The sequence below is a fragment of the Panulirus ornatus genome, chromosome 46, assembly GCF_036320965.1.
Source record: "Panulirus ornatus isolate Po-2019 chromosome 46, ASM3632096v1, whole genome shotgun sequence".
Lineage (NCBI taxonomy): Eukaryota > Metazoa > Arthropoda > Malacostraca > Decapoda > Palinuridae > Panulirus > Panulirus ornatus.
In genome coordinates, this window is record NC_092269.1 from 28292618 (window position 1) to 28309579 (window position 16962).

The 16962-nt window shown below is 41.2% G+C and overlaps 1 protein-coding gene across 1 annotated transcript in view; it reads left to right on the forward strand.

Moving 5' to 3' along the window:
• The window catches only part of LOC139763342 (uncharacterized), a 305437-nt gene that overhangs the window by 43761 nt on the left and 244714 nt on the right, over window positions 1-16962 (forward strand). The window contains exons 2-3 of the mRNA XM_071689364.1: window positions 1027-1153; window positions 3243-4500. Of these exons, the coding sequence (XP_071545465.1) occupies window positions 1027-1153; window positions 3243-4500 (1385 nt within the window). The remainder of the gene's footprint in view (window positions 1-1026; window positions 1154-3242; window positions 4501-16962) is intronic.

Genomic DNA, 16962 nt, shown 5'->3' on the forward strand with positions numbered 1-16962 from the left:
GACTGAATTTTAGAGGAAAATTTATTGCTTATCCCTTCCTCCAATCCTTTCATTTGGAAGATGATGACATAGGAAGGGAGGATTTCTAGCCCCATGCTCCTACCCTTCTTAGTTATCTTTTTGTCAAACCCTATCCCTAGGGTTAGGAAATATAAGCACTCATGGGTTAAGGCTCTCCCCATGGTTTGTTAACATGATCACTGCACAAGTTAATGGATTAGTATAGAATTTGTTGTTTTTATTTTTTGATATTTTCATGTGCAAGTAGCAAGTGCTGCTCACACCATGGGGCACATAAGCTATGGAATGCCTTTGTACATCTCATTATTATGTAATGCATGTTTATATGTGTAAATATGAGCCAAGGAAACATGACTGGAGTGGAGTTCTAATTTTAAGCCTTGTTTTTTCAAAAATAAGTTTATCCTAAAATTCCCATAACTTTGTTGGGTATAGTCTGATTTTTATCTGTTATCATTGAAATCATTTAAGTTGTATTGTGGTGCAGATTTTTTTTCTCTCTTAGATTTTCTTGCACCTGAAAAGCATATGAAAAACTGCACATTAACATATATAGAGAAGCATTGTAATATTAGTTGTGAGAAGATTATAACAAAGTGAGGCTAATGATTGCAAAATGTACTCTTTTCAGTTCATTGATTTTTCTTTTTTCAGCTGATTTGGACCATGTAGAGTATATATATTAGTGTTATTTCAGTGAAATTAGAAGGACAATTGAGGCAGTTTTTGCCACCCTCCGTATTAGAAATACATATATCCCCTTAGTGTGTTTACAATACTATTTGATTTTAGTGCTGCTGATTTGCAGTGTCCTCTATGCATTCCTTTCTGATAGAGAAATACTTTGAGAATAGATTGGTGACCATGCCTTCCAGGATATTCCATACACACATTATTGGCTGGACTCCAGAGAATAGCCAAAATTGATTCAGTCACTCCCTGATATTTTGAACAAATGTGAAACAATGAAAATACTAATTCAGTGCTTTTGATTTCCTTTGACAGATGTTGAAAATAGTGTTAAGCAGAGTTTGTCTAGGCCGGGGCCTGGACATTCTTTGGCTCACAGAGAGGAGTTTGATACACAGCTCTCAGCTAGGAGAATTCCACACTATGAAGAGGATCCATTTTGGTAAGACAGAGGGAAAACCTCTGAAGCGTTGGCAAAATGTTTGAGGGATGATTTTTCTTGTGACCCCTAGGTTTAGATATGATTGTAATGCATAGTGGCAGTCAGGTGTGTATTTTTGTTTATATTTTCTAATACCCAATGGTCTCACCCACTTTAGAGAGATAGCACTTTGGTAGTCTGTGGCAGTCATGTATAGCGTTCAGAAACCAAGATTTCCATCCGCAACCAAACTCTACTGACTGCTTCACTGTTTACATTGAGCACCAAATATGCCTTTGTTCAGCCTTGGGCAACAAGTCCCCCATATACTACTTTATTTCAGCTCATTCCATTCACTGCATACCTTGTGCCTCCCCATGTTTTCAGGCCCCAATGCCCCAGTTCCTAAGTGCCCCAAAACTTTCTTCATGCCTTTCTTCCATCTTCCAGGTACCTCTCCCCTCTTCACCCTCCTCCCACTGCTTATGACATAGATCCTTGTAAGTCTTTCTCTCATCTTCTCCATATGTATGAACTTTTTCAACACACATTGGCTGTGCCTTTTAATCAGACTGCTATAGCTGCTACACCTCTCTGCAATAGAGACATCTACCCTTTTCTTTCTTTTGCACTTAAGGCCCAAGACCCTCATCCATACAGCTGTCTAAACTATTTTATTGTGAAACATAGCTGTCTTTGCCAATATGAACACTGATTTTTCCTTTCACAAGCTATGTGATGCACCCAGGATCTTAAAACCCCTTTCTCCCACCCTGAGATTCATTTATGTCCTTTGGTAGCATTTTCTACCACATCCTATTCTGGGTACTTCAAGTGCTTCACTTCTTTCAGATTCATTCTATTTAACTTTTAATGACATTGTGAGTCCATTATCACTTAAAGACGTGCATCTTTGTGAGTCCATCAACATCTGCAGACGTATGTCTGTCTTTAGAATTTTGTCGCATTTCCAAGTCTATATACTAGGTAGGGGTAAGGAGTGGGTCACATATCAGTGCTGCAGATGTTACTGCTAAAGTTTGTGATAAAGTATATAGAAGTAATAATTTGTTTATAAAGGATCATTAGCAAACTGATTATCATTGTGTGAATTTGCAAGGTAGAAAAAATAGATGTTTGGACATTAAAACATCTGTAAGGATACAAAAACCTCATATGTTTAGGAAAGGATATGTTTGGATGTTAAAGGGTGAAAGTTGCCTTCAAACTATTCTCTCCCCTTTGCTGCACCTCATTACCATACTTTTGGTCACATTTACTTTCAGTTTTCTTTTGCACACACTCCCAGACTTTGTCACCAGCTTCTTAAGTTTCAGTTTAGCATGTAACATGCAGGATGTGAATACTGTCAGTTTACCTTTTCCTTATGGGATGTGATTAATTGTCATTTTAAACATAACTTTTTCAAAAGTGCACCATCAGTGTGCTGTGGTAACCGTATGTTGCCAAGGGCTGTGATACACACACTCATGTTAAGAAAAAAATGTCACTGTCACTCATTAGTTCTTTCCTTTAATGACAGTATCTGACTCTCTATCACTCAGCTTTTATGTCATGGGATATGAATAGATTCAAACTTGTTTTACAGTTGTGCTAGATATATAGATCATACGAGATGGTTGTGTAGAGCAGTGTACTTTCACTAGTTGCAACATACTTTTACATAACCTTCATATTAATCATATTTTCATGGCCTTTGTGTTTAGATATTTCTATGTAGCCTCATTATGGCCTTTTATGTCACTATTTGTATGTTCACATGTCAGTGTTTTGTACACAATTGTTTTTGGATGAATAATATGACCCCTTTCTCTGAATAGATTTGCACTATTGTTCAACTCTTGTCATTAATATAAGTTGGGTTGTACTGTTGCATACATTTTAATTGTGATGACAGATGTTTTACCATATTGTAAGAGAAGACAGCTGACTGTAAAGCTATTTCTCTGAGAACAATAAGTCAACTTTTTTTTTGCTTTGATAATTCATTACTGAATCATAGACTACTGGTGAGTCACAGAAGCTTTTGAAGTAGCTTTGATATTCACAATTTGAATACTTTTTTGACTTTCCTATTTTATTTTTTCAGGAAGAGCAGACAAGAATCTTCAAGCTATAGAGATTCCCACTTGAATAAGAGCCATTGGGAGAACAGACAAGATGTACCAAACTATAGAGAACCTCACATGAACATGGGTTACCAGGAGAATAGGCAAGACATTGTAGGCTATAGAGACCATCTTATAGGTACAGGCTACCTGGAAAATAGACAGGATGATCCAGGTTACAGAGATCTTCACACAAATGCAGGGTACCGGGAGAACAGACAAGATGGTTCAAGCTACAGAAATCCCCACTCAAACTTGGGCTACCAGGATTACCAAGGTAGCCGCCGTGAACAAGAGTGTGCTCCTCCATCCAACCCTCGTGGCAACTGGGGCCGCAATAGGAAGGCCAGACAAGGAGGGAGAGGAGCACAAGGAAGAAAAGTGGTACAGGCTGAACCTCCGTTGGTTTTGAGCGGCATTCCTCACCTTGAAAGATCTTTCGTCATGAACAAAGGCTCCAGAGCAGGTGATGCAACTTGGGAAAAAGAAGCTGCACAGGAAAGGGAAGTGGAAAGGGTACACAGTGCAGGAGCAGATATGTCAAATATTAGTGGAGAAGATAGAAAGGAAGTAGGGAGACTAGGATGGGAGGGAAAGACTGTAGGTGATAGACACGAAAATGCACATAATAATTTGACAGCTGTAACTGTGCCTCAGTATACTAATTCTGGGGAATGTACTGAAGCTGTAAATTATCAACAAGAGGTCCCTAGTGGACATAATCCTACATATGTGGAAAGTGTCAGTTCTAATAAACTGTCAAATGATAGCAATCATGATCCAAAGCAGATGAATGATAGTTTATCCAGTGATACTCAAGAAGCCAGTAGATGTTATAATGACAAGCAGCAAAACAATAAAAAACCTGATGAGGGAAATTGCAGTGGTCAACCAGGCTTAGCACAATCACAAACTTCAGCATCGGCTGATCCTGCAGAACTGGAGTTGGAAACTGAACGATATTATGGCGAACTGTTGGGAAAGGAAGAATCTGACAAAAAAGTTGCTGAGAAACTGTCAGCATCCCAAGTTGCCAAAATCACTGTTGGCTACAAAACTTGTGAAGAACAAAAGAAAGAGGAGGAGGAAAGAATAAAGGAGGAAGAACAGAAAGAAAAGGAGAGGCAAGTTCAAGTAGAGACAGCTTGGTCAGTTTTACATCAGTACTGGCAGTTTGTAAGAGAGAACCCTTATGACTTCAATGGCTGGACATACCTTTTGAATCATGTGGAGAGTATGGTAAGGAATATTTGAGCTTTTGTTTTAAGGAAATATTCAAAATGAAGCAGTCATTGTAAACCATAGTAAACCACAGGCTAGTAGTGAGGGTTTAGGTTGTAGATGGTGGACATTTTGCATGACAACAGGGGAGATGTTTGCAAATAAGGCTGGTTGGTCATTTGTTCATAAGGATGCTTAGCTACAGTTGCAGAAGCAAATGCATATAAAAAGACTATGTTTGCCTTTAACCATCAAATGTAATTCTTGAGACTTAAAAAAAAAGACCTATGCAGAGTTTGGAATTCATTCTGATTATTGTGTTTTTGTCTGGGCTTATTCACTTCATAAGTGTACTGTTGTTACATGTTCATTTTTTTTTCCTAAGGCCTGATAGCCTGTAAGCCAAATCCAAGAAGGGCTCTGGCTAAGGAATTTGATGCACTCCCTCTGCAACTTTATTTTGATTATACCTGTGGGTTATGGTTTCATATAATGTTTCCACATGTCATTTACATAACCTGCATGATAATTTTGACATCAGCTTTTTGTGAATAGGATCATAAAAAAGAGGTTTATATTCATCTCTTGATATGCCAAAAGCGAACACAATGACAAATTTGTGTTTTTTAGATTGTAAGAAAGAAAATCCACATATACAGTGTCTTCAAATAACTGATATAGTATAATATTTTATATTGAAAGTCTGATAATAGTTTCTTCAAATTTAGTAGTGAATAAGGGTACAATAGTTCTTTTCAAAATTATGCATGATATCACATTGCTCATTTTGTTGTTATTGTTGTAACTACTTGACTGATTTTGTCAAGGATACATTATAACCGTGAAGAGGAAGTGAAGATAAAGCTGGAGGTCTAAGTTTCTGAGCTCAATTAATGTACTTATGATGCATTAGGGGAACTGTGTTGACTGGTGTATACCTTGAGTTAGTAGTAGATATTCTTTTTGTGTAATAATCTTCTGAGATTTTTCCTTTATGGTATCTCTTTGGGTTTGATTGTCATCGATTTATAGAACCCAAATTGTTGCTGGTGTACTGCTTGACTTTAAAGTTGAGATCATCTTTTAACCCTGTATCATGAGCAAGAGAGTGAAGACAGACCCTGAGGTTTAAGGTTCTTTTTTCTGACTTGTATACTGATGGTACACAAGGAGAACAAAACTGAAAGATTACCTTGAACGAACCCTTGGAGTACCTCATGGGTTTGCAATTATGTAGAATCTCAACAAGGATATAATTGCCTTTAGTACATGGAAACCCAAGGTTTTACTAGTGTGCTATTTATCACATTACTCTTTGTTCTTGGAAGAAGTGAAAAATAAATGTGAAGGTATCAGTTCCCATAGGGTGGGGAGGGGGCGAAAATCCTGGGAGCCTTGAAGAATGTGTGGAAGTCGAGAACATTATCTCGGAAAGCAAAAATGGGTATGTTTGAAGGAATAGTGGTTCCAACAATGTTGTATGGTTGCGAGGCATGGGCTATGGATAGAGTTGTGCGCAGGAGGGTGGATGTGCTGGAAATGAGATGTTTGAGGACAATGTGTGGTGTGAGGTGGTTTGATCGAGTAAGTAATGTAAGGGTAAGAGAGATGTGTGGAAATAAAAAGAGCGTGGTTGAGAGAGCAGAAGAGGGTGTTTTGAAATGGTTTGGGCACATGGAGAGAATGAGTGAGGAAAGATTGACCAAGAGGATATATGTGTCGGAGGTGGAGGGAATGAGGAGAAGTGGGAGACCAAATTGGAGGTGGAAAGATGGAGTGAAAAAGATTTTGTGTGATCAGGGCCTGAACATGCAGGAGGGTGAAAGGAGGGCAAGGAATAGAGTAAATTGGATTGATGTGGTATACCGGGGTTGACGTACTGTCAGTGGATTGAATCAGGGCATGTGAAGCATCTGGGGTAAACCATGGAAAGTTGTGTGGGGCCTGGATGTGGAAAGGGAGCTGTGATTTCGGGCATTATTGCATGACAGCTAGAGACTGAGTGTGAACGAATGGGGCCTTTGTTGTCTTTTCCTAGTGCTACCTCGCACACATGAGGGGGGAGGGGGATGGTATTCCATGTGTGGTGAGGTGGCGATGGGAATGAGTAAAGGCAGACAGTGTGAATTGTGTGCATGGGTATATATGTATGTGTCTGTGTGTGTACATATATGTGTACATTGAGATGTATAGGTATGTATATTTGCGTGTGTGGACGTGTATGTATATACATTGTGTATGGGGGTGGGTTGGGCCATTTTTTTCGTCTGTTTCCTTGCGCTACCTCGCAAACGCGGGAGACAGCGACAAAGCAAGATAAAAAAATAAATAAATCAGTTCCCATAACCTCGGCTGTGTATTTATGATAAATACGCTGTTGGAACTGAATCATAGGGTGATTACCCCGAGGAAGTCCAAGTGATAGAACATGGATTTGTACTCTTGTGGAATCTTAGTGAATCTTTTCTTCTGTATGCAAAGTATATTTATTTGTTTATTTTACTTTGTTGCTGTCTTCCGCGTTAGCGAGGTAGCGCAAGGAAACAGACGAAAGAATGGCCCAACCCACCCACATACATACGTACATCCATACACGTCCACACACGCAAATATACATACCTATACATCTCAACGTATACATATATATATACTCACACAGACATATACATATATACACATGTACATAATTCATACTGTCTGCCTTTATTCATTTCCATCTCCACCCCGCCACATATGAAATACCAAGCCCCACCCCCCACATGTGCGCAACGTAGCGCTAGGAAAAGACAACAAAGGCCACATTTGTTCACACTCAGTCTTTAACTGTCATGTATAATGCACCGAAACCACATCTCCCTTTCCACATCTAGGCCCCACAGAACTTTCTGTGGTTTACCCCAGACGCTTCACATGCCCTGGTTCAATCCATTGACAGCACATCGACCCCGGTATACCACATTGTTCCAATTCACTCTATTACTTGCACACCTTTCACCCTCCTGCATGTTCAAGCCCCGATCACTCAAAATCTTTTTCACTCCATCTTTCCACCTCCAATTTGGTCTCCCACTTCTCCTCGTTCCCTCCACCTCTGACACATATATCCACTTGGTCAATCTATCCTCACTCATTCTCTCCATGTGACCAAACCACTTCAAAACACCTTCTTGTGCTCTCTCAACCTCACTCTTTTTATTTCCACACATCTCTCTTACCCTACTATTACTTACTCGATCAAACCACCTCACACCACATATTGTCCTCAAACATCTCATATCCAGCACATCCACCCGACTCCTCAAAACTCTATCTATAGCCCAAGCCTCGCAACCATATAACATTGTCGGAACCACTATTCCTTCAAACATACCCATTTTTGCTTTCCGAGATAATGTTCTCGACTTCCACACACTTTTCAACTCTCCCATAACTTTCGCCCCCTCCCCCACCCCATGATTCACTTTCGCTTCCATGGTTCCATCCACTACCAAATCCTCTCCCAGATATCTAAAACACTTCACTTCCTCCAGTTTTTTCTCCATTCAAACTTACCTCCCAGTTGACTTGTATTAATGCTAATTATTGCCCAGTGGCCAAAGATCTCTGTGTTCCCTTAAGTGCACTGTAGATTCATTTGGGAAACTGACTTAGAGAATGTCTTCCCAGGGAGACCCTGTGTAATTTTTTATTCACTGTGTCATAACCTGTAGGGGGTAATAAAGGAGTTATAGACATTAATGAATAACACAGATATGAAAACTCACAGTAGAACTGAAATACTATATTGAACTAAGATTGATCTTACATTAATGAGTTATAGGTATTCAGATATATGTCTATGGTTTTTAACTACAATGCTCAGTAACTAACACCAAATACAGGTCTAAGGGCTGACAGACAGATATTGGTAACATATAATTAAGATTAACATACAAATAAGACTCACTCACAACACAGGTAGTCACTGAGCTTACTTCCTATGAACCGAGAGCCTCAGAACTGCCCTTTTCTAGCTGACTGAAGGTGTAGCCTGTGGCTGGTATGGATAGACAGGAAGGATTGTAAGGAGTTGGGAACCAGGATAAAGTGGAGGGATTGGAGGATATAGGGAGAGGAGGTGGCATACTGGCTCCCATGGTACAAGTCACCTGGGAAGGGCCCTGACAGATGTCAAAACAGTGAGAGGTCACCGTGGTCTACCCAGTGGTTTACTGTCCTTACTGAGAGGAGAGGAAGAGAGAGGGAGCGAGAGTCAAAACACTTTCCCCGTAAATGGGAAAATTTATAAAATTTGGTCCTTTGCTCTAGTGTAAACAAGCTAACATAAGTCTGTAAACTGATACAGACAAGATAGGGAAGCAGTCTAAGTAATTTCCATACTCAAGGGACCATTAACGTTTTTGCTAGAACTGGGCTATCATGGTGGTGAACAGCTGGCTGCAGGAGTCTTGACTGGGCTGGCCTTATTTTGGGGCAGTGATTACCTGTTATCTGTCACTAGGGCCACCCTGCTGGGATTCATTACCCCCATCATTGACAACATCTGGAACATCATCGGTAGGACTGTTCCATGTGCACCATTCCCACACCTGGAGAATGATAGAGGGATCTCGCTAGTAGATAGACTCCAGCACTGAGAAGTACAAGGTATTTTAGTCCTTGGTAGGGAAGTAGCTGGGAGATGGGTCCAATCTAGGCAAGTATTCTCGCTACAGGAGCTGTTATATAAAGTCTAGACTTTTTCCAGTCTGCCAGGGGTAGCTAATCATCCCATGTCACACCTAAACTAGGACCAGAGGTTATCTAAGTTGTGTCAGGCTCTTGTTTAACATAAAGCAGGATGCCTCTGAAAGTATAAGTAACTTTCTTGTCTCTAACAGCTACAATTGTTATTGGAATATAGAAGATGAGGACCACTAATGTGGGACCAACTGTCACAGGTGTGTGCATCAAGGATCTGATAGGATAACCTACCTCTTGTGGTAACAGCTGAACAGTGGATCTCATAATACAAGCACATCCCTGCCAAGTAAGCTGCAAATATAGCAGCAGGCATATATACATAGCCTTATCATGACTTTTTAGCAACCTGAGAGATTACTTACTCCTCCCTTTGTAAGGTTATGTACGAAACAGATGAGACACTCGAACTAGGGAGTTAACACATCTGACCTGAGTTCATGTGATCACCCAACACCTTTGGAGATGACCTTTCACTCTGCTTAGGAGGACAGACAGCTCCATAGATTTGAAAAGAACAGTCTCAAGTGGCACAACTCTCATCCAGACCAGGTATAACACACATCTCAGGAGAAACTAAGGGTTTACATCCCTCTGAACTTATCTCTGGAATTCAGTCCACCGAGGTTCATGCGTCTGGACTTCAGAAAGAAAACTCAGAAGCTGTAGCAGTAACTTTGGATCCATTGGAGTAAGGTTTATTGACTGTGAAATAAGGATGCTCATCAAAATGTTTACAAAAGCCTCCAGCCTCATTAGATGCTGTCTCCTTGACATCATGAAAAATTCACTCAAAGTCCCCATATAGGACATTATCTCAAAATCATCCCAATCATCCCAACTTGATACACATGAGTTATCTACAACACAGAACAATCCACCTGGCTCACTGTGTTACATCTGACACAACACTTACCTCATGCACCAGGCAACTCTGTCTCCCTTGAGACAATGGGGCTACTCACAGGTAAGGCCCTCATTTCAGCAAGATCAGCAGAATTTGAGTGGTCAGTAATGTCGCTTTGTGAATAGAACTGTACACCAGGTATTGATAACCTATCCATTACCCCAACATTGGAACTAAGACAACTTTGACAGTCCCATCAACTCTGTCGAGCAGCATGGCTCTCCAGTGAGACAATTCTCTGTACCAGGGATTACATTCTTGGTAATCAAACTTGGGAATGCACCAGTGTCATGTTTACTGTGCTGATTACTGGGGATGGGAGAAAGAATACTTCCCACGCATTCCTCACGTCTTGTAGAAGGCGACTAAAGGTGACGGGAGCGGGGGGCTTGAAACCCTCCCCTCCTTGTATTTTAACTTTCTAAATGGGGAAACAGAAGAAGGGGGTCATGTTGGGAGTGCTCATCCTCCTTGAAGGCTCAGGTTGGTATATCTAAATGTGTGTGGATGTAACCAAGATGAGAAAAAAGGAGAGATAGGTAGTATGTTTGAGGAAAGGAAGCTCAAGGGTAAAGGGAAAGAGTAGTTTGGGAATGTCTAGGGAGTAAAGTCAGAGGTTAGTGAGAGGACAAGAGCAAGGGAAGGAGTAGCGCTACTCTTGAAACAGGAGTGGTGGGAGTATGTGATAGAGTGTAAGAAAGTAAACTAGATTGATATGGGTGAAACTGAAAGTGGATGGAGAGAGATGGGTGATTAATGGTGCATATGCACCTGGGCATGAGAAGAAAGATAATGAGAGGCAAGTGTTTTGGGAGCAGCTGAGTGAGTGTGTTAGTATGATGCATGAGACCAGGTTATAGTGATGGGTGATTTGAATGCAAAGATGAGTAATGTTGCAGATGAGGGAATTGGTGTCTATGTGGTGTTTAGTGTTGTAGAAGGAAATGGTGAAGAGCTTGTAGATTTATGTGCTGAAAAAGGACTGGTGATTGGGAATACCTGGTTTAAAAAGAGTGATATACACAAGTATACATATGTAAGTAGGAGAGATGGCCAGAGAGCGCTGTTGGTTTACGTGTTAATTGATAGGCGCGTGAAAGAGAGACTTTTGGATGTTAATGTGCTGAGAGGTGCAACTGGAGGGATGTCTGATCATTATCTTGTGGAGGCGAAGGTGAAGATTTGTACAGGTTTTCAGAAAAGAAGAGAGAATGTTGGGGTGAAGAGAGTGGTGAAAGTAAGTGAGCTTGGGAAGGATACTTGTGTGAGGAAGTACCAGGAGAGACTGAGTACAGAATGGAAAAAGGTGAGAACAAAGGATTTAAGGGGAGTGGGGGAGGAATGGGATATATTTAGGGAAGCAGTAATGACTTGTGCAAAAGATGCTTGTGGCATGAGAAGCGTAGGAGGTGGGCAGATTAGAAAGGGTAGTTAGTGGTGGGATGAAGAAGTAAGATTATTAGTGAAAGAGAAGAGAGTGGCATTTGGACGATTTTTGCTGGGAAATAATGCAAATGACTGGGAGATGTATAAAAGAAATAAGCTGGAAGTCAAGAGAAAGGTGCAAGAGGTGAAAAAGAGGGCAAATGAGAGTTGAGGTGAGAGAGTATCATAAAATTTTAGGGAGAATAAAAAGATGTTTTGGAAGGAGGTAAATAAAGTGCGTAAGGCAAGGAACAAATGGGAACAAGTAGTGGTGATGTGAGAAGGAGATGGAGTAAGTATTTTGAAGGTTTGTTGAATGTGTTTGATGATAGAGTGGCAGGTATAGGGTGTTTTGGTTCAAGTGGTGTGCAAAGTGAGAGGGCTAGGGAGAATGATTTGGTAAACAGAGAAGAGGTAGTAAAAGCTTTGAGGAAGATGAAAGCCGGCAAGGCAGCGGGTTTGGATGGTATTGCAGTGGAATTTATTAAAAAAGGTGGTGACTGTATTGTTGATAGGTTGGTAAGGTTATTTAATGTATGTATGACTCATGGTGAGTGCCTGAGGACTGGCGGAATGCTTGGATAGTGCCATTGTACAAAGGCAAAGGGGATAAGAGTGTGATTTGGTAAACAGAGAAGAGGTAGTAAAAGCTTTGAGGAAGATGAAAGCTGGCAAGGCAGCAGGTTTGGATGGTATTGCAGTGGAATTTATTAAAAAAGGTGGTGACTGTATTGTTGATTGGTTGGTAAGGTTATTTAATGTATGTATGACTCATGGTGAGAGCCTGAGGACTGGCGGAATGCTTGGATAGTGCCATTGTACAAAGGCAAAGGGGATAAGAGTGTGATTTGGTAAACAGAGAAGAGGTAGTAAAAGCTTTGAGGAAGATGAAAGCCGGCAAGGTAGCGGGTTTGGATGGTATTGCAGTGGAATTTATTAAAAAAGGTGGTGACTGTATTGTTGAATGGTTGGTAAGGTTATTTAATGTATGTATGACTCATGGTGAGTGCCTGAGGACTGGCAGAATGCTTGGATAGTGCCATTGTACAAAGGCAAAGGGGATAAGAGTGAGTGCTCAAACTACAGAGATATAAGTTTGTTGAGTATTTCTGGGAAATTATGTTTGAGGGTATTGATTGAGAGGGTGAAGGCATGTACAGAGCATCAGATTGGGGAAGAGCAGTGTGGTTTCAGAAGTGGTAGAGGATTTGTGGATCAGGTGTTTGCTTTGAAAAATGTATGTGAGAAATACTTAGAAAAGCAAATGGATATGTATGTAGCATTTATGGATCTGGAGAAGGCATATGATAGAGTTAATAAAGATGTTCTGTGGAAGGTATTAAGAATATATGGTGTGTGAGGTAAGTAGTTAGAAGCAGTGTAAAGTTTTTATCGAGGATGTAAGGCATGTGTACGTGTAGGAAGAGAGGAAAGTGATTGGTTCTCAGTGAATGTTGGTTTGTGGCAGGGGTACGTGATGTCACCATGGTTGTTTAATTTGTTTATGGATGGGGTTGTTAGGGAGGTGAATGCAAGAGTTTTGGAAAGAGGGGTAAGTATGCAGTCTGCTGTGGATGAGAGCTTGGGAAGTGAGTCAGTTCTTGTTTGCTGATGATACAGTGCTGATGTCTGATTCGTGTGAGAAACTGCAGAAGCTGTTGACAGTTTGGTAAAGTTTGTGAAAGAAGAAAGCTGAGAGTAAATGTGGATAAGAGCAAGGTTATTATGTTTAATAGGGTTGAGGGACAAGTCAGTTGGGAGGTAAGTTTGAATGGAGAAAAACTGGAGGAGGTGCATTGTTTTAGATATCTTGGAGTGGAATTGGCAGCGGATGGAACCATGGAAGCAGAAGTGAATCATAGGGTGGGGGAGGGGGCGAAAGTTCTGGGAGCATTGAAAAATGTGTGGAAGTCGAGAATGTTATCCTGGATGGGTATGTTTGAAGGAATAGTGGTTCCAACAATGATTTATGGTTGTGAGGCATGGGCTATAGATAGAGTTGTGCGGAGGAGGTTGGATGTGCTGGAAATGAGATGTTTGAGGACAATATGTAGTGTGAGGTTGTTTGATGGAGTAAGTAATGAAAGGGTAAGAGAGATGTATAGTAATAAAAAGAGTGTGGTTGAGAGAGCAGAAGAGGGTGTTTTGAAATGTGTGAGGTGGTTTGATCGAGTAAGTAATGAAAGGGTAAGAGAGTTTTTTTTTTTTTTTTTTTCTTGCCGCTGTCTCCCGCGTTTGCGAGGTAGCGCAAGGAAACAGACGAAAGAAATGGCCCAACCCACCCCCATACACATGTATATACATACGTCCACACACGCAAATATACATACCTACACAGCTTTCCATGGTTTACCCCAGACGCTTCACCTGCCTTGATTCAATCCACTGACAGCACGTCAACCCCGGTATACCACATCGCTCCAATTCACTCTATTCCTTGCCCTCCTTTCACCCTCCTGCATGTTCAGGCCCCGATCACACAAAATCTTTTTCACTCCCATCTTTCCACCTCCAATTTGGTCTCCCTCTTCTCCTCGTTCCCTCCACCTCCGACACATATATCCTCTTGGTCAATCTTTCCTCACTCATTCTCTCCATGTGCCCAAACCATTTCAAAACACCCTCTTCTGCTCTCTCAACCACGCTCTTTTTATTTCCACACATCTCTCTTACCCTTACGTTACTTACTCGATCAAACCACCTCACACCACACATTGTCCTCAAACATCTCATTTCCAGCACATCCATCCTCCTGCGCACAACTCTATCCATGGTCCACGCCTCGCAACCATACAACATTGTTGGAACCACTATTCCTTCAAACATACCCATTTTTGCTTTCCGAGATAATGTTCTCGACTTCCACACATTCTTCAACTCTCCCATAACTTTCGCCCCCTCCCCCACCCCATGATTCACTTTCGCTTCCATGGTTCCATCCACTACCAAATCCTCTCCCAGATATCTAAAACACTTCACTTCCTCCAGTTTTTTCTCCATTCAAACTTACCTCCCAGTTGACTTGTATTAATGCTAATTATTGCCCAGTGGCCAAAGATCTCTGTGTTCCCTTAAGTGCACTGTAGATTCATTTGGGAAACTGACTTAGAGAATGTCTTCCCAGGGAGACCCTGTGTAATTTTTTATTCACTGTGTCATAACCTGTAGGGGGTAATAAAGGAGTTATAGACATTAATGAATAACACAGATATGAAAACTCACAGTAGAACTGAAATACTATATTGAACTAAGATTAATCTTACATTAATGAGTTATAGGTATTCAGATATATGTCTATGGTTTTTAACTACAATGCTCAGTAACTAACACCAAATACAGGTCTAAGGGCTGACAGACAGATATTGGTAACATATAATTAAGATTAACATACAAATAAGACTCACTCACAACACAGGTAGTCACTGAGCTTACTTCCTATGAACCGAGAGCCTCAGAACTGCCCTTTTCTAGCTGACTGAAGGTGTAGCCTGTGGCTGGTATGGATAGACAGGAAGGATTGTAAGGAGTTGGGAACCAGGATAAAGTGGAGGGATTGGGGGATATAGGGAGAGGAGGTGGCATACTGGCTCCCATGGTACAAGTCACCTGGGAAGGGCCCTGACAGATGTCAAAACAGTGAGAGGTCACCGTGGTCTACCCAGTGGTTTACTGCCTTACTGAGAGGAGAGGAAGAGAGAGGGAGCGAGAGTCAAAACACTTTCCCCGTAAATGGGAAAATTTATAAAATTTGGTCCTTTGCTCTAGTGTAAACAAGCTAACATAAGTCTGTAAACTGATACAGACAAGATAGGGAAGCAGTCTAAGTAATTTCCATACTCAAGGGACCATTAACGTTTTTGCTAGAACTGGGCTATCATGGTGGTGAACAGCTGGCTGCAGGAGTCTTGACTGGGCTGGCCTTATTTTGGGGCAGTGATTACCTGTTATCTGTCACTAGGGCCACCCTGCTGGGATTCATTACCCCCATCATTGACAACATCTGGAACATCATCGGTAGGACTGTTCCATGTGCACCATTCCCACACCTGGAGAATGATAGAGGGATCTCGCTAGTAGATAGACTCCAGCACTGAGAAGTACAAGGTATTTTAGTCCTTGGTAGGGAAGTAGCTGGGAGATGGGTCCAATCTAGGCAAGTATTCTCGCTACAGGAGCTGTTATATAAAGTCTAGACTTTTTCCAGTCTGCCAGGGGTAGCTAATCATCCCATGTCACACCTAAACTAGGACCAGAGGTTATCTAAGTTGTGTCAGGCTCTTGTTTAACATAAAGCAGGATGCCTCTGAAAGTATAAGTAACTTTCTTGTCTCTAACAGCTACAATTGTTATTGGAATATAGAAGATGAGGACCACTAATGTGGGACCAACTGTCACAGGTGTGTGCATCAAGGATCTGATAGGATAACCTACCTCTTGTGGTAACAGCTGAACAGTGGATCTCATAATACAAGCACATCCTGCCAAGTAAGCTGCAAATATAGCAGCAGGCATATATACATAGCCTTATCATGACTTTTTAGCAACCTGAGAGATTACTTACTCCTCCCTTTGTAAGGTTATGTACGAAACAGATGAGACACTCGAACTAGGGAGTTAACACATCTGACCTGAGTTCATGTGATCACCCAACACCTTTGGAGATGACCTTTCACTCTGCTTAGGAGGACAGACAGCTCCATAGATTTGAAAAGAACAGTCTCAAGTGGCACAACTCTCATCCAGACCAGGTATAACACACATCTCAGGAGAAACTAAGGGTTCACATCCCTCTGAACTTATCTCTGGAATTCAGTCCACCGAGGTTCATGCGTCTGGACTTCAGAAAGAAAACTCAGAAGCTGTAGCAGTAACTTTGGATCCATTGGAGTAAGGTTTATTGACTGTGAAATAAGGATGCTCATCAAAATGTTTACAAAAGCCTCCAGCCTCATTAGATGCTGTCTCCTTGACATCATGAAAAATTCACTCAAAGTCCCCATATAGGACATTATCTCAAAATCATCCCAATCAACCCAACTTGATACACATGAGTTATCTACAACACAGAACAATCCACCTGGCTCACTGTGTTACATCTGACACAACACTTACCTCATGCACCAGGCAACTCTGTCTCCCTTGAGACAATGGGGCTACTCACAGGTAAGGCCCTCATTTCAGCAAGATCAGCAGAATTTGAGTGGTCAGTAATGTCGCTTTGTGAATAGAACTGTACACCAGGTATTGATAACCTATCCATTACCCCAACATTGGAACTAAGACAACTTTGACAGTCCCATCAACTCTGTCGAGCAGCATGGCTCTCCAGTGAGACAATTCTTTGTACCAGGGATTACATTCTTGGTAATCAAACTTGGGAATGCACCAGTGTCATGTTTACTGTGCTG